Raw genomic sequence first — 18750 nt, forward strand, 5'->3', positions numbered from 1 at the left:
TTTTTTTTTTTTTTTTGTAAAGACGGGGTTTCACCATGTTGCAGGCTGGTCTCGGGCTTCTGACCTCAGGTAATCCACCTGCCTTGGCCTCCAAAGTGCTGGGATTACAGGTGTGAGCCACTGTGTCCGGCCAGCAATAATACTTAATTCTCCCTCATGCCAGACGCTAGCAACCACTAACTCTGAATTTGATTACTCTGGGTATTTCATTTAAGTAGAATTAAACAGCATTTGTCCTTTTGTAACTGGTTTATTTCACTTAGAATAATATCTTCAAGGTTCATCTGTGTTGTCAGAATTTTCTTCCTTTTTAAGGCTGAATAATATTCTGCCATATGTAAATACCATATTTTGTTTATTCATTCATCTGTTGATGGACATTTGGGTTGCTTCCACCTTTTGGCTGTTGTGAATGATGCTACTGTAAACATGGGTGTACAAATACTTGTTTGAATTCCTGCAGTCTCTTGTTTTTTTGAGATTGTGTGGGTTTAATTATCTTAGGCCAGCGGAGTGAAGTCCTGAGACATTTAGAGAGATGTACTCTGAGCTGGCCAGGTATGGTGGCTCATGCCTGTAATCCTAGCACTTTGGGAGGCCAAGGTGGGCAGATCACTTGAGGTCAGGAGTTTGAGACCAACCTGGCCAATGTGGCAAAACCTTGTCTTGATTAAAAATGCAAAAATTGCCAGGCATGGTGGCTCACGCCTGTAATCCCAGCACTTTGGGAGGCCAAGGCGGGCGGATCACGAGGTCAGATCGAGACCATCCTGGCTAACACAGTGAAATCCCGTCTCTACTAAAAATACAAAAAATTAGCCAGACGTGGTGGTGGGCGCCTGCAGTCCCAGCTACTCGGGAGGCTGAGGCAGGAGAATAGTGTGAACCCAGGAGGCGGAGCTTGCAATCAGGCGAGATCACGCCACAGCACTCCAGCCTGGGCAACAGAGCGGGACTTCGTCTCAAAAAAAAAAAAAAAGCAAAACTTAGCCGGGCATGGTGATGGGTGCCTGTAATCCCAGCTATCTGGGAGGCTAAGGCAGGAAAATCCCTTGAACCTAGGAAGAGGTTGCAGTGGGCCAAGATCACGCCACTGCACTTCAGTCTAGGCAATAGAGTTGAGCTGTGTCTCAAAAAAAAAAAAAAAGAAAGAAAGAAAAAAAGAGATGTACTCTGAGCTTATAGGATTTTTCCTTTGGTCCCTTTGATATGTGAGGGGCTAATCAGTGGAATTGTGATCAAAGTATGGTTTTTGGTGGCAAATATAGATATTGGCCCTAGATAGCTCCTGTATCCCCAACAAATGTTTTTTAAATTGAAGTTTCGGTGGATCCAGTAGTTTCATAGACCTCAGCAGTGGGAGTTCAGAGACCTTCTTCTCCCCAGCATGATTTGTCCTTAATGCAGTTTAGCTCCAACCAGTGTATTGGCTTTGGGTAATTTATTTAACTTTTCTGAATTTTGATTTGCTCATCCATAGAATGGGAACAATAATACCTACTTCATCAGATTGTTAAGAGGATTCAGTGAGAAGAATATACTTTAAGTGCTTTACATAATATCTAGCACCTAGCAGGCACCTAATAAGTGTTACCTTTCCTGCCACTTATGACCATGGTGTTTCTCACTTTGAAAAGAGGTGAATGTAGCTTGAGGAAGGTGATTTCTGTAGTTAAATGTCTCTTTTTAAGGTATCAGATAGAGGGTATTAGAAAAAAAGGAAAGTTTGAGATGCTCTGTGTGAGCTTCTGGGCACAATTATTAACTTGTAGTTGTTGTCACTCTTCTGGAGGAAATTATGCATTCCTCTGTGATATGTCTCTTGGCATTGGTATTTTGGAACAGCCCATTCCAAGGGATGTGGAATATGGGCCCTTGGGCATTATCTCTTAAGGTCTGGAAGGTCTCAACTACCAAGCTTGCCTTTGTCCAAAAGGGTATTCTCTGCAACAAGCCATGCCATTCTCTTTTGAGGGAGTGAGCAGCCATTGCTCACCTAGTGGGTAAAGCTGTTTACACAGTATTAAGTTTCTATACCATAAGGTCATGCTTTGTTGGAAATCTCTCAGACCAGGAGTCAGGCTTTTGGTGAAGAATCTTGTGTTAGCCCTTTATCCTTCACTTCATTTTGGAAACTATTATTTAACAATGAGAAACATGATAAAGTGAAGGATTAAATTAAATGGTACATCTTGTCCCTCATATCTTCATAATGACTACAACATTTACTGTACCTGATTGCAAAGTCTTACAGATGTATGACTGATTAACAATACTATGTTTAGGCAATCATCCCCTTACTTTTTAGTTATCTTAACTGTTCCCTGTATATACTGCTACTTCTGTGAGTGTCCTTGGAACAATTTGGCTGGTCATGTGCACAGATGGCATCAAGTGGACAAGTGGATCAAGGCCAGTTTTCTAAAAATGTGTGTGTATGTAGAGGGGGTGAGTCAGGAGTCTGCCAGCATGAGCTGTGTGTTGGCACTGAGATTCTGAGTGCCAGTTCTCTGCTGTCCTTGAAACTGCCCCTGACACAGGGCATTTTCTTCTTTGGCCTAAACCTGCCTTTTTTGGCATAAACCCTGTGCAAAACTCAGTCTATAATAGTTTATAAATAAACCTGGTTATTGTTTATATCCATTTTTTTTTGTTTGTTTTGGGCCTAAAGAAAGGGGATCTTGGCTCCCTTTAATGGCCATATCCAGTCATCTTCCATTGGCAGTATCTAATTTTGAAGAAGGCAACACTGACTGAGGGAATTAGAAACAGTTTTAGTTGATAGTTATGTGCTTAAAAAAAAAAGAGAGAGAAAGCAGCCACAAGGGATAGAGAGGTGGAGGTGAGAGCTGAGATGTAGATAAGACAGCAGAGAGCAGGCCAAGGAGCTTGCAGAGAGCCCTGCTGAGGCGGCTCTTGCTGAGCAAAGCTTCTGGGAGTCTTTTTGTGCTGCCAGTGAGTGACAGGAACGCAATAATGAGGTATTAAATACTTGTACTTTAACAAGTAGCTGAGGACCAAGGGAAAATGGGGACCAAATACATGAAAATGACGTAGAGCAGCTAACAGGTAGAGAAAGTTATAAACCAGAGTCTAGAGAAGTACTGGTAACAGTATAGTCAGCAGGTCTAAGCATACCATTTATAGTAAGCTGCAACCCCACTTTAACATTCAACTTGATTTCGTACCTTTATTTGTTTAATCTTTTTTTTTTTTTGAGATGGAGTCTTGTTCTGTCGCCCAGGCTAGAGTGCTGTGGCCTGATCTCGGCTCACTGCAAACTCTGCCTTCCAGGTTCAAGCGATTCTCCTGCCTCAGTCTCACGAGTACCTGGGATTATAGGTGCTCACCACCGCGCCTGGCTAATTTTTGTATTTTTTAGTAGAGACAGGGTTTTACCATCTTGGCCAGGATAGTCTCGAACTCCTGACCTCATGATCCGCCTTCCTCGGCCTCCCAAAGTGCTGGGATTACAGGCCTGAGCCACCGCACCTGGCTTGTTTATCTTCTTAATGGGATGGTAGAAAGAACACTAAACAGGAGACCAGGTTCTAGTCCCAGCTTAGTCACCAGCTAGTTTGGGGTAGGGGTGGAATGGGGCATGGAGTTTTCTTATCAAAAAATGAGGAAATTGGATTAAATAACCCAAGGTATTTTCTCTAAAAATCTATAATCAGCTATGTCAAAGCCTCACAGACTTAAAACTCCCATCATATCAGGTCAGAGGCTAGAATCTGTGTGTAGTGGTGTATAGGACACGGAGCAGTTGATATAGCGAGTGTGAAGTCAGGGAGATGATGATGGAGAAAAGCACTATTTCATGGGATATTTGGGACATTCTCTTTTGAAGAGGAGTTACCATCTGTGATGTCAGAGGCTTCATTTTAGTTGCCTGTTAAATTCCCTGTAGAGAAAATTCTCTCTTTTTTTTTTTTTTGGAGAAGAAGTCTCACTCTGTCACCCAGGGTGGAGTGCAGTGGCGTGGTCTCGGCTCACTGCAACCTCTGCCTCCTGGGTTCAAGCAATTCTTCTGCCTCAGCCCCTCGAGTAGCTGGGACTACAGGCTCATGCCACCACGCCAAGCTAATTTTTTGTATTTTAATAGAGACAGGGTTTCACCCTGTTGCCCAGGCTGTTCTTGAACTCCTGAACTCAGGCAATCTGCCTGCCTCGGCCTCCCAAAGTGCTAGGATTACAGGCATGAGCCGCTGCACCTGGCCCCTGTAGAGAATTCTTACTTCCAGGTGAGAAAACCTTGGTTCTTTGGGGAGCAGAATATCTGACCTGCATTTTCAGGGGCAGAATGCAAGCCGCTCTGGTACTGACTCTCAGAGTATTGCAGTACTGGACTCTCCCTTTCAGTACTCTGGCTCCGCTAATGCCTGTGGCTGTTGGGACGCAGGTTGTCTCTTGGCCTGTGCCAGAATTGCTGTCTTCCTCCTCTAATATTTATCACTTTGTCATCCTGGACTCTGAATCCCAGAGATCAAGACTAGCTATAGTCCAGCAGAGGAGCAATAAATCATTGCTCCCACATCCTTTTCTCCAGGTTTTCTGCCCTTTAATTACCACATAGCCACTGCTGAGGCTGCATCTCTGTGCTCTGTGTGCTGGGGACAAAAGCCCTTGTTGATTGGATGTGTACAAAAGCTGCTTTGTCTCTAGCCATTACGTTTTGCAGAGCGCCATGCATGCTGCCCATCCTTTCTCTCACCTCTGTGAGTTTATAGAGTCCGATTGTCAGGTAGTATATCATTAACAGGGCTTGTCTAAGCTTTGGGGATTAGGTGGTGGGGTGGGCAGTCCCTACGTGGCTCAGCAAGGTGATCTTCTTTAAGGAGGGAAGTTTGGGTTAGTCATTTTTATGTGGATTTTAGCTAGGCCCCTTATTCCTGTGCTCCTGGTAGGAGCTAAGCAGGTTGTGTGATCCTGAATGGGCTCCATGGAACCTTTTTTTTCCCCGCAGTCCAACAGATCACTTGATCACTTAACAGACACCATTAAAAGGGCCAGCTACCTATCATTTGCCTTTTCATTATGAAACCCCAGAGAACTCAAATCGGGGCCGCGGTAAAGAGTTTATAAATGAAGATGCCTATCTCCTTCATGCCTGGCAAGGCTTTTTTGATATTTGAGGGGAAGATTCAGGCTTTAGAAACAGAATGTGGGTGAAGCCAGCCTCTTGTACTTTCCTTGCCTGCCGTTTCTTTACTGTACCTGTGCTTTTAAAGGATTGAGAGTGAGGGGTGTTGTGTGGCAGGCAGCAAGAGTCTGGAGAGTCTCACTCCTACTCATCATTCCCTGCTGTTCCAAATCAAAGCTCACATCTCTTCTTTAAGAGTAGTAAACTTCACACAAAACTCTGACAGCATGGGAGAATGAACTTCTTTGCTGGCAAAGAGCAGATATGGTCCTAGAAAAAGAGAGGTTGAGCCTTTTCTTGGGTCTGTGGAAGGTGGGGGTTTGAGAGGGAGAAGACAGAAGGACCACAGATTGCCTGCAGCTACTGAACCCCTTTTATAGTATCCCATCAAGTAGGGGAGGTAGGTACAGGAGCATTATCTGAGATGAGCAGAGAAGCAGGACTCACTTTGTGGACAAAGTGTGCTAGGTGAATGAGTATAAGGTAACTGATAACTTCTTTTATGCTTAATATTTATTTGCAAAATAGTCTGAAGCTGCACTGTTAACCTAGGGACTTGGCAGTCAGTCTCTACTGAGGTTGCTTGGGTTTTAGGAATCTCTCCCCTCACTAAGAGTTGCCAAGCAGAAAGAGATTTCAGTAAATGTTGTCGTGGTCACAAGCGGTCAGCGCAAGCTTCACTTTGTTTGGATAGTTAGAGCAGTTAAGGGCTTTTTTTCTCTTTATAAGCTCTCTTCATCTAGAGCTGCAGCCCAGCTGTAGGTTCTACAGTATAGCTGCCACGTCTGGTGACCAGTTAGATTGGATACATATTCCTCTTAGCAATGATGTCTGAAACAGATACATGTCTAAAGCTTGGTGACAATAGAAGCTAGCAGCTGAGGGTGGAAGGGGGACCCTCATTTTCAGCTGTAAATTGAGCAAGTTTGATGGGGAAATCACCATGTGGGAGTAAATTTGAAACACCAAGATGTCAGTTTTATAGTCAAATTTCTGAGCTTAATTGCTATTTAAGAAGTGGCAAAAAGAAGTAGATATTTAACAACCTTCCATGAGCAGATAAGCAGACACGTGCTTGGGAAGGTGAGTGCTTTCCTCAAATATACCTACCTTACCTGCTTTTTAAAAGACCTTGGTGGCTGAGACTCACTCACTGTAACCCCCCGGATTTTTTTAGAGCTAGTCTGTTTTTATTTAATTTTATTAATCATAGTTTGAATAGCTTGTTGATGTCTTTTCTTTTTTTTTTTTTTTTAAGCCTTGATAAATCTGCTGAAGTTCCTTATGTCAAACGAGACTGTACTTTTGGCCAAACACAACATTTTTACTTTAGCCCTTATGGTGAGTATCAAAACAAATACTTCTTTTTCTGAAGCCATATGCTAAGGCAGAAATGAACTGGTTTGAAACAGGAGCTGGTGGTCCAGGGACTAAGCCATAGAGGGAACCAGACCTATATATATATATTTGGATCAGAATCTGGACTGGTGGTCCCCACTCTCACCTATGTCTTTGGCATGACTCTCTTTCCTTTGTGAAAAGATATCATCTGGCAGGGGTGGGTATAGATTAGATCTCTGTGTATGAATAGTGAGCCTTGGTCCCAACTGAGAGACTACTGTATACTACTGTGGTCTCTATGTTGGTAAATAGCAGACCCTCTGAAGGTTCCATCATGGCTGCACTTGGTTTCTGAGGGACATTACACATGCTTGTTTATCCGGCTGGTTATTTGGGATAGAAGGAGGCCATTGTGCAGTTTGACTATCTTCTTAGGATATTATACAATGTGTTCTTAAATGTTCAACATTATAGGGAAAAAAAGTCTTGATTCATAGCATTTGCTGATTTTCATTGTAGAGCTACACCCACCATGGCCAATTTCAAGCTATCAATGTGATATCAGAGTCATGCAGAGTTGGGAAGCAATGTGCAGTAGCACACCATTATATGACATTTCCACCACACAGATATAATAGTTATAAATCTCTAGAGCATAGGTTATAGTAAAAGGTAGAAAATAATTAGGAAGTGATAAGTTTTTAGTATTTATTACTTTCATTTTAATATAATTTATTTAATTATAAGTTTATATGAGTGAATTTTTAATAATGGCTGTGTTTAATAACTGGCTTGCAAAATTCATGAAAATTTTACAGTCAACTCTTGCATGACAGTAAGAGCTGGCTACAGCACACCACTGATAATTTCTAGTCTTCATAGCCTGATGCCTATATGTGGGCCTTTCCTTCTTTTTTAGATTGTGAACCTATTTAATATGTTTATCACATATGGCGACACATTTCTGCCAACCCCCAGCAGCTATGATGAACTTTACTATGAGATTATCCGCATGCACCAGAGCTTTGACAACCTCTACTCCATGGGTAAGCTGCCTTTTCTTTTTACTCCTCTCTCCACCGTTTGTCTAGCTTTTGGCATATAAGAGGAAAAAACTATGAAAGATTCTCCTCTAGTTGTTTGGTGCCTTGTGTGGCACAGAAATATAGTAGCTTCCTCTTCTCAGGCAATAGGAAGGTATGTTGGGGCCTTTTTGCCTTTAGGAATTCAGATTTCATCTCAGTATAGAGCTGGTTAGCAGCCCTTTGTTGCTGTTTGTGAGAGAGAGAGAGAATAGGGAGGCTTGTGGATTCATTGAATGCCAGAGAGAAGGAGGTGAAAGAGTGGGTGGGAATTGACAGCAGCAAATAAAAGAACTTGGATTCCAGAACACTGTGTAATTTGAGGATGTCCAGGATTTTAAGGAATCTTAGTGTACCTATGTATTTTTAGCATAACTTACAAGTGGAAGTGGGCATTAGATAAAAATCTTTTTTTGGAAATCGGCTCACTGAAATGTACTCTCCAGCTATAGCAAGTATAACTTATTTCTGAAAGAAGTCATATGTCCCCATAAGTTTGGGATAAGGGCCTAGTTAATTCTACCTGTAGTATAAAGGTTAAGGAAAAATCTCTGTAGATTGCACAGAAACAGCCACTCAGTAAAACTATCTTATTTTTAAAACCGAAATTTATTAGTTTTATTGAAGTATAATTGATATGTAAACTGCACACATTTTAATTATACAAATTTTAATGAGTCTTGACATATGTGTATGTACGTGAAACCATCACAATGACCAGGATAATAACCGTATCCATCACCTCCCAAGTTTCTTTGTATCTCTTTAGAATCCTCTCATGTCTTCTTCACCTCCTTCACCCACTGTGCCTCATCCTTGGGCAACCACTGATTTGCCTCTGTCACTGTAGATTAGTTTGCTTCATCCTTTGTGATGAGATTAATTGTGAAAACCCCAACCTCTCCTTGGGACTCTTGTATCATGAGAAAAGTGGAGAGGATTTGGAACAAGTACCAGGAGAAAGAATAGAAGCAGCAGTGGAAAAGAAGGATTACCTGGGAGGAAAATATTTTTTTTCTTTTTTTTTATTTATTTATTTATTTATTTTTATTATACTTTAAGTTCTAGGGTACATGTGCATAACGTGCAGGTTTGTTACATATGTATACTTGTGCAGTGTTGGTGTGCTGCACCCATCAACTCGTCAGCACCCATCAATTCATCATTTATATCAGGTATAACTCCCCAATGCAATCCCTCCCCCCTCCCCCCTCCCCATGATAAGCCCAGTGTGTGATGTTCCCCTTCCCGAGTCCAAGTGATCTCATTGTTCAGTTCCCACCTATGAGTGAGAACATGCGGTGTTTGGTTTTCTCTTCTTGTGATAGTTTGCTAAGAATGATGGTTTCCAGCTGCATCCATGTCCCTACAAAGGACGCAAACTCATCCTTTTTTATGGCTGCATAGTATTCCATGGTGTATATGTGCCACATTTTCTTAATCCAGTCTGTCACAGATGGACATTTGGGTTGATTCCAAGTCTTTGCTATTGTGAATAGTGCTGCAATAAACATACGTGTGCATGTGTCTTTGTAGTAGAATAATTTATAATCCTTTGGGTATATACCCAGTAGTGGGATGGCTGGGTCATATGGTACATCTAGTTCTAGATCCTTGAGGAATCGCCATACTGTTTTCCATAATGGTTGAACTAGTTTACAATCCCACCAACAGTGTAAAAGTGTTCCTATTTCTCCACATCCTCTCCAACACTTGTTGTTTCCTGATTTTTTAATGATGGCCATTCTAACTGGTGTGAGATGGTATCTCATTGTGGTTTTGATTTGCATTTCTCTGATGGCGAGTGATGATGAGCTAGTATACTTTATTTTTTAGAGCAGTGAAGGAAAACTTTTAAGAGAACTTTATAAGAGAACCTTTGCTATAATGTCTTAGGCAGTGCAAGTAGGGCCTTGTATTAGTAGGAGGTTTTCAGTGGCAAGTATCAGAAAACTCAGACTTAAAACTATCTTAAAGAGTAGGAAAATTATATGACAGTTCTAGAATGATGTGATCAGTTGCTCAACAATGTCTGCAAGGACCCAGGTTTTTAAAGTATCTCTTCTCTCTCATTGTAATAGCTTTAGCATCAAGTCAATTGCCCATGCGACAGCAGGTTTCAGTTGTCCCATCAAGACCCATCTCTTTTTTTTAGGAGCTTGGCAGCCTTACATAAGAACTCTCTAATAGACTTTACGTTGGCTAGATGTGCTCAGGGTACCCTAGTGTAGTTTGCATCTGCCTCGCTTCACCAACTTCCTGAGAATGTAGAATGTAGAATTTTCCAAGAGTAAAGAGCTACCCCAGTGGTTTTAGCACTCATTGGTAGATGAATAAATATGCTTTTCAATGAGGAAAGGAAAGAGTTGGAGTTGGGGAGATATTTTATAAAAGTCTGACATACCTGCTCAGCGGGGCCACATGTAACTAGTCAAATGAGATAACCCCTTGTAGCTACAGCAACAAGATAAGAGAAGATACCTGTGAACATCCAAATCTGCCAAGGGAATAAAAATGTTAACCAGGAGGGCACAAATAGGAAAGTGAAAATTTTCAACAACTGAAACACAGCAAACAGTAGGAGATCGCATGTTTCAGTGCTCTATTTTATGTAAACTTCTGGTGAAAAAAACGTGTTTTTTATTAACCTTTTTGAGGCATAATTTACATCCATGGCAAAAACCACCCTTTTAAATGTACAGTTTTGAGTTTTGACAAATGCATATAGTAGTGTAATTATCACAAAAATGAAGATATAGAAGAGTTTCACTATCCAAAAAATTTCCCTTGTGTTCCTATGAGGTCAACTCCTCCGTCTACTCACAACCCCGAGCAACCACTGATCTGTTTTCTGTCCTCATGGTTTTGCCTTTTCCAGAATATCTTATAGATGGAATCATATAACCTTTTGAGTCTGGCTTCTTTCATGTAGTATTTCATTTGAAATTCATCCATGTCATTGCATGTATCAGTAGTTCCTTCCTTTTTATTACAGAGTAATATTTCATTGTATGAATTGCCATCTTAGTTTGTCCATTTATCAGGTTAAGGACATTTGGAAGGTTTCCAGTTTTTAGCGATGAGAAATAAAGCTCCTGTTAACATTCTTGTACATTAGTGAATACAGGGTTTTTTTCGTTTTTGTTTTTTCTTGAGACAGGGTCTTGCTCTTTCACCCACGGTGGAGTGCAGTGGCACAATTATGGCTCACTGCAGCTTTGACCTCCTGAGCTCAAACAATCCTCCCACCTCAGCCTCCCAAGAAGCTGGGACTACAGCTACATGCCACCATGCCCGGCTACTTTTTGTAATTTTAGTAGAGACAGGGTTTCGCCACGTTGCCCAGGCTGGTCTTGAACTCCTGGGCTCAAGCAGTCTGCCCATCTCGGCCTCCTAAAGTGTTGAGATTACAGGTGTGAGCCACTGTGCCCAGCATGAACACAGGTTTTTATTTCACTTGGCTATGTGCGTAGCAATGGGATTTTGGGGTGTTGTGGTAAGTATGTTTTAACTATATAAGAAACCACCAAACCATTTTTCAAAGTGATGTTCTGTTTTATATTCTCTCCAGCAATGCATGAGAGCTGTCGTCATTCCATATTGTAGCCAGCACTTGATATTCTCCACTTTTGTTTTTTTGTTTGTTTTTTGTTGTTGCTGTTGTTTGCTTGTAGATATATAGTGCTACCTCATTGTGTTTTTAACTTTGCATGAGTAATGATGTTGAGCATCTTTTCCTGTCCTTATTTGCCATCCATATATCTTCTATTTTTTTTTTTTTTTTGAGATGGAGTCTCGCTCTGTTGCCCAGGCTGGAGTGCAGTGGCCGGATCTCAGCTCATTGCAAGCTCCGCCTCCCGGGTTTACGCCATTCTCCTGCCTCAGCCTCCAGAGTAGCTGGGACTACAGGCGCCCGCCACCACGCCCGGCTAGTTTTTTGTATTTTTTTAGTAGAGACGGGGTTTCACTGTGTTAGCCAGGATGGTCTTGATCTGCTGACCTCATGATCTGCCCATCTCGGCCTCCCGAAGTGCTGGGATTACAGGCTTGAGCCACCGCACCCGGCCCCATATATCTTCTTTGGTGAAGTATTTGCTCATATCTTTTGTTCATTTGAAAAAAAAAAATGGGGGGGGGGGCTGGGTGCGGTGGCTCACGCTTGTAATCCCAGCCCTTTGGAGTCCAAGGCGGGACCATCAAGACTAGCCTGGCTAACATGGTGAAACCCCATCTCTACTAAAATTGCAAAAATTAGCCAGGCATGGTGGCACACACCTGTAGTCCTAGCACTTTGGGTGGCTGAGGTAGGCAGATCACTTGAGCTCAGGAGTTCGAGACCAGCCTGGGCAACATGGCAAAACCCTGTCTTTACCAAAAGTACAAAAATTTATCTAGGCGTGGCAGTGCATGCCTATGGTCCCAGCTACTTGGGAGGCTGAGGTGGGAGGATCACTGGAGCCCAGGAGGCTAAGGTTGCAGTGAGCTGAGATTGTACCACTGCACTCCAGCCTGTGTGACAGAGTGGGACCCTATCTCAAGAAACAACAAAAAACAGTACACACCAATGTTTATAATAGCACCATTCACAAGTGCCAAAAGGTGGAAGCAACTCAAGTGTCCATTGACAGATGAATAGATAAACAAAATATGGTATATACACCCATTGGGATATTATGCAGCCTTCAAAAGGAAAGAAGTCCTGTTACATGCTACAGTGTGTATGAACCTTGAGGATATTGTGCTAAGTGAAATAAAGCAGTCACAAAGGGGTGGTACTTATATGAGGTATCCAAAGAGTTAAATTCACAGATATGGAAAGTAGGATGATGATTACCAGGGGCTTTGGGAGGAGACAAAGAGAGTTGCTTAATGTGTGTAGAGTTTCAGTTCTACAAGATGGAGAAGTTCTGGAGATCTGTTTTACAACAATGTAAATATACTTAACACCTAAATTGTATGCTTAAAAATGGTTAAGAGCAGCTGCTCCAAAAGTGAAGTATCTCAGTCATTCACAGTCAGTTAAAAAGATTGAACTTCTCCTCTTTTCCCCCTTCTTACTACTGCCATTGATGAGTCTTTCTTGAAAAAATGGTTAAGAGGGTAAATTTTATGAGATGTGTGTGTTTCTTTTCTTTTCCTATTTTCCTTTTCTTTTTTGTTTCTTTTTCTTTTTCTTTTTCCTTTTCCTTTTCTCTTTCTTTTCTTTTCTTTCTTTCTTTTTTTTTTTTTACCACATTAAAACAAACCTAAACTCTAAAGTGTATTTAGATTTTACCAATTTTTCTACTAATGTCCTGTTTGTATTCCAGGATCCCATCCATGTTACCACATTATATTTAGTCATCGTGACTCCTTAGTCTTCTCTGGTCTGTGACTGTTTCTTTGTGTTTCCTTGTTTTTTTGTGACCCTGATAGTTTTCAAGAATGTTCCTCGATTCAGGTTTGTCTTGGATTGTGGATTATAGAGAAAAATGCCACACAGTCCAAGTACCCTGACTTATCACTGATGATACTAATCTTGATCACTTGGTTAAGGTAGTGTTTGCCATGTTTCTCCACCGCAGAGTTGTAATTTTTTCTACTTTTTCATAGTCTGTTCTTTATTTTCTTTTCTTTTTGTTTTTATCATGGAAGCAAATCACTAAATACAGCCAACATAAAAAGTTAGGGAATAGGGAGGTTAAGCTCCACCACCTGCAGAAAAGAGTATCTGTATAAGTTATTTAGAACTTTACTGTAAGAATTTGGTTGCTGCTGCTGCTGTTTGTTCTTGTTGTTTTTGTTCTTCTTCTTCCTCTTCTTCCTCCTCCTCATCCTCCACCCCCCTCCCCCAACCACCTTGCTTCCTTCCTTTCTAACTTCCTCCTTTTTTTTCTTTTTTTGAGATGGAGTCTTACTCTGTTGCCCAGCCTGGAGTGCAGTGGCACAATCTCGGCTCACTGCAACCTCCACCTCCTGAGTTCCAGGAATTCTCCTGTCTCAGCCTCCCAAGTAACTGGGATTACAGGCCTACGCCTCCATACCTGGCTAATTTTTTTTATTTTTAGTAGAGATGGGGTTTCACCATGTTGGCCAGGCTGGTCTTTAACTCCCAACCTCAGGTGATTTGCCCTCCTCAGCCTCCCAAAGTGCTGGGATTACAGGTGTGAGCCACTCACTGTGGCTGGCTTTCTTCTTTTTTTTGAGACAGTGTCTTGCTCTGTCACCCAGGCCAGAGTGCAGTGACTCAATCACAGCTCATTGCAGTTTTGACCTTCAGGGCTCAAGCAGTCCTCCCACCTCGGCCTCCTGAGTAGCTGGGGTTACAGGTGTGCATCACCATGCCTGGATAATTTATTTTTGTTTTTTTTTATATAGATGAGGTTGCCCTATGTTGCCCAGGTAGGTCTCAAACTCTTGGGCTCAAGCGATCCTCCTGCCTTGGCCTCCTAAAGTGCTGAGGTTACGGGCATGAGCCACTGCACCCAGCAAGTATATGTTTTAATCAAAAGCTTACTGGAGTTTTGATTGGGACTATGGCAAACCTATAGATCATTTTGGGGAAAGCTGATATCTTGATAATGTACCTTACAATCCCTGATAAAATATATCTATTTATTGAAGTTTTTGATTTTCCTCACTAATGTTTTGTTGTTTTCTTTCTTTTTTTTTTTTTTTTTGAGACGGAGTCTCGCTCTGTCGCCCGGGCTGGAGTGCAGTGGCCGGATCTCAGCTCACTGCAAGCTCCGCCCCCCAGGTTCCCGCCATTCTCCTGCCTCAGCCTCCCAAGGAGCTGGGACTACAGGCGCCGCCACCTCGCCCGGGTAGTTTTTTGTATTTTTTAGTAGAGACGGGGGTTTCACCGTGTTAGCCAGGATGGTCTCGATCTCCTGACCTCGTGATCCGCCCGTCTCGGCCTCCCAAAGTGCTGGGATTACAGGCTTGAGCCACCGTGCCCGGCCTAATGTTTTGTTGTTTTCAACATGAAAATCTTGCATATATTCTATTAGATTTATCTTAATGTATTTCATGGCATTTGGTGCTATTAGTATTTTTGAAAATTTTAATTTTTACTTGTTCATTGCCAATATGCGAAAAAGTACTTTTTTATTTTTTACTGTGACAGCTTTATGAGGTATAATTCACCTGCCATATAATCTGCCCATTAAAGCATACAATTTGGTGAGTTTCAGTATAGTCAGAGGGTTGTACCACCATCACCACAATGAACTTTGGAGCATTTTCATCACCCCAACAGGAAACCTACCCACGAGAGGTGACCCCATTTATTGCAGTCTCCTGAGCCCTAGGCAATCACTAATCTATTCTCTGTGTCTGTAAATTTGCCTATTCTGGACATTTTATATAAATGAAATACAATATGTGGTCTCTTGTGACTGGCTTCTTTTATTTTGGATCTTTTCAAGGCCTATCCATGTTGTATCCATGAAGTAACAGTACTTTGTTCCCTTTTTACTGTGGAACAATATTATATTGTATGGATATACCACATTTTATTTATCCATTCATCAATTGGTAGACATTTAGGTTGCTTCCACTTTTTGCTATTCTGAATTATCCTGCTATGAGCTTCCATGTACGGATTTTTGTGTGGGCATGTTTTCATTCTGTTGAGTATATACCTAGGAGCAGAATTGCTGGGTCATATGGTAACTCTGTGTTTATAACCTTTTGAGGAACTGCCACACTGTTTGACTGTCCTCACTTTTCCAATGTGGGTGTACCATTTTACACATTTTACACATTGTTTCTTAACAATGCTGGTTTTTAATCTTGTATCCTGTTATCTTGCTATTTTTGATCTTGTATCCTGTCATCTCACTTACTAGGTTTACTAGTTTTTGTAACCTTTTTGGGATTTTCTACGTAGACATTCATGTTGTATGTAAATGTTGTGTGCCTTTTATTTCTTTTTCTTGCCTTATTGTACTGGTTACAGCCTCCACTACTATGTTAAATTAGAGGGTAAGGATGGACATACTTGCCTTGTGTCCAGTCTTAAGGTGAAAGGATTAAGGTTATCCTCCATTAAATGTGATGTTACGTGTAGGTTGTTCATAGATGCCCTCTGTCTGGTTGAGGAAATTCCATTTTATTTCCTGAGAATTGTTGTCATTAATGAATGTTGAGTTTTGTTAAACATTCTCTAGCATTTATTGACATGATTACATGGTTTTCCTACTATTGTCTGTTAGTATAGTGATTGATTTTTAAAGGTCGACGAACCCCACATGATTATAACCTATGATTTTTACATATTATTGTATTCAATTTGCTAGTATTCATGAGGTATATTGGTGTGTAGTTTTACTTTCTTAAAATGTCTTTTTCTGGTTTCAATGTTAGTTAATTTTAGCCTCATAATATGAATTGGGATGTGTTCTCTCATCGCTCATCTTCTATTTTCTAGAATAATTTGTTTAAGAGTGGTTTATTTCTTAAATGTCTGGTAAAATTTGCCAGTGAAGCCACTGCATCTGGAGTTTACTTTCTTGGAAGATTTTAAACCATAAGTTCAATTTATTTAATAGGTACAGGACTATTTAAGTTATCTATTTATTTAGCAGTGACCTTTGGAAGTTTGTGTCTTTGAAGAAGTTTGTTTTATTATGTTGTCACTTTTATGAAGCATACAGTTGTTTGTAACATTCACTTTTAATGTCTATAGGGTCTGTACTCAGCTTCCCTCTTTCATTCTCTATATTGGTAATTTGTATTTTTTCTTTTTTTTTTTTCTTCGTCAGTTTGGATAGATATTTATCAAGTTTATTGATTTCCCCTCCTCAGACAACCAGCTTTTAGTTTTATTGATTTTTTTCTCTGTCATTTTTATGTTTTATTGATTTATGCGCTTTATTTTCTTCTTATTGCTTGCTTTGAGTTTGCTTGCTTTATTTTCTTCTTATTGCTTGCTTTGAGTTTAATTTGCTCGTTTTTTGAGTTTAATTTGCTCATTTTTAGGGTGCAAGCATTGTTCATTGATATGAGACTTTTCTTTTTTTCTAATATAAATATTTTGTGCTATACATTTCCCTTTAAGTACTGCTTTAGCTGCAGCTCATAAATTTTTTCATTACATTTTTATTGTCTTTCAAGTTCAATGTATTTTCTCATTTCCCTTGGACTTTTGAAGTTTTTAGAAATGTGTTGCTTAATTTTCAGATACTCAGGGATTTTCCAGATATTCTTCTATTAGTAATTTCTAGTTTAGTTTTGTTTTGGCCCAAGAATATTGTTTGTATTATTTCAATGCTTTGATATTTATTGAGACATGTTTTATGGCCCAGAGTATGGTGTATCTTGGTAAATGGTCCATTCCACATGCACTTGTATTTTGTTCTTGGTGGGTAGAGAGTTCTGTAAGTTTCAGTTTGGTTGAGTTGTATGATAATATTGTTCTCTGTTTTCACAAATTTTTCTGGGACAGAGAAGATTGTTGAAACATTCAGCTATAATTGTGGGTTTGTCTGTTTTCCCGTTTTGGTTCTTTTCACTTTTTGGTTCATGTGTTTGTAGCTCTGCTGTTAGATAGATACACATTTAGGATTATTATATCTTGGCAAATTGACTCTTTTATCATTATATAACATCCTCCTTCACCCTGGTAGTATTCCTTGTTCTGAATTCTGCTTTGTCTGACTTTAATACAGCCACTCTGGCTTTTTAAATTGTTAGTATCTGCATGCATACCTTAATTTTTTTTCTTTTTAGAAGTGAGTTCTTGCTATATGGCTTGAGTACAGTGGCTATTCACAGATGTGATCATAGTGCAATACATCCGCAAACTCTTGGGCTTAACTAATCCTTCTGCCTCAGCCTCCTGAGTAGCTGGGACTATAGGCACATACCACTGTGGTTGGCTTATATATTTTCCTGTTAGCTATATTTTTATATTTAAAGTGTCTGTCTTGTACACAGCCTACAGTTGGGTCTTGTTTATTATCCAGTCTGACAATCTCTGTATCTTATTTGGCATATTATCCATGCATATTTGCAATGCAATAATCAATATAGTTTCTTTCAGTTCAACCACTTATTTTGTTTGCCCCTCCCCCCACTTTCTGGCTCTTCTGTACCTGCTTTTCTGCTTTCTTTTGGATAATTTGAATATATTTAAATATTCCATTTTAATTTATTAGTTGGCTTTTTGGCTATATTTGTATTTTTTAGCAGTTACTCTAAGATTACATTGTATATACCTTTTGCAGTCTACTTAAAGTTAGCATTGTACCACTTCAATAAAGTGTAGAAACTTTGCTACTATATAGGGTCTATTTATTTAGTTGTTTATTTATTTATTTTTGAGTTTCGCTCTTGTTGCCCAGACCGGAGTGCAATGGCACGATCTCGGCTCATTGCAACCTCTGCCTCCTGGGTTCAAGTGATTCTCCTGCCTCGGCCTCCCAAGTAGTTGGGATTACTGGCATGCTGCATCACGCCCAGCTACTTTTGTATTTTTAGTAGAGATGGGGTTTCTCCATGTTGGTCAGGTTGGTTTCGAACTCCCAACCTCAGGCGATCCGCCTGCCTTGGCCTCCCAAAGTGCTGGGATTACAGGTGTGAGCCACTGTGGTGGTTTTTTTTTTTAGTTTTTAAGAGATGGGGTCTTGTTCTGTTGCTCAAGCTGGGGTGCAGTGGTGTGATTATAGCTCACTGCAGCCTTAAGCTCCTGGGCTCAAGTGGTCCTCCTGCCTCAACATCCTCAGTAGCTGGGATTACAGGTGTGAGCCACTGCACCCAGCTGGATAGAGAATTTTTAGTTGGTAATTTTTATCTTTAAGTACTTTGAAGCTATTATTCTCCTTTTTCTGGCCTCCATGGTTTCTGAAAATAAATCTGTAGTCATTTGAATCATTGTTCCATTGTTTGTAGTATGTTGTTTTTCTCTAGCTTTTTTTTTTTGAGATGGAGTCTTGCTCTGTCACCTAGGCTGGAGTGCAGTGGGTTGATCTTGGCTCACTGCAACCTCTGCCTCCCGAGTTCAAGCTATTCCCTGCCTCAGCCTCCCAAGTAGCTGGGATTACAAGTGCCTGCCACCATGCCCGGCTAATTTTTGTGTTTTTATTTTTGTTTTTATTTATTTATTTATTTATTTTTTGAGATGGTGTCTCGGTTTGTCGCCCAGGCTGGAGTGCAGTGGTGCAATATCGGCTCACTGCAAGCTCCGCCTCCCAGGTTCACACC

General features: G+C 40.7%; 1 protein-coding gene across 1 annotated transcript in view; it reads left to right on the top strand.

The window, feature by feature from the left end:
- The window catches only part of LOC105507115 (chromosome unknown open reading frame, human C10orf76), a 218950-nt gene that overhangs the window by 86813 nt on the left and 113387 nt on the right, over positions 1 to 18750 (top strand). Inside the window, exons 21-22 of the mRNA XM_011935493.1 lie at positions 6402 to 6484; positions 7404 to 7530. Coding sequence (XP_011790883.1) covers positions 6402 to 6484; positions 7404 to 7530 — 210 coding nt within the window. The remainder of the gene's footprint in view (positions 1 to 6401; positions 6485 to 7403; positions 7531 to 18750) is intronic.

This window comes from Colobus angolensis, unplaced genomic scaffold (assembly GCF_000951035.1).
Source record: "Colobus angolensis palliatus isolate OR3802 unplaced genomic scaffold, Cang.pa_1.0 Scaffold144, whole genome shotgun sequence".
NCBI lineage: Eukaryota > Metazoa > Chordata > Mammalia > Primates > Cercopithecidae > Colobus > Colobus angolensis.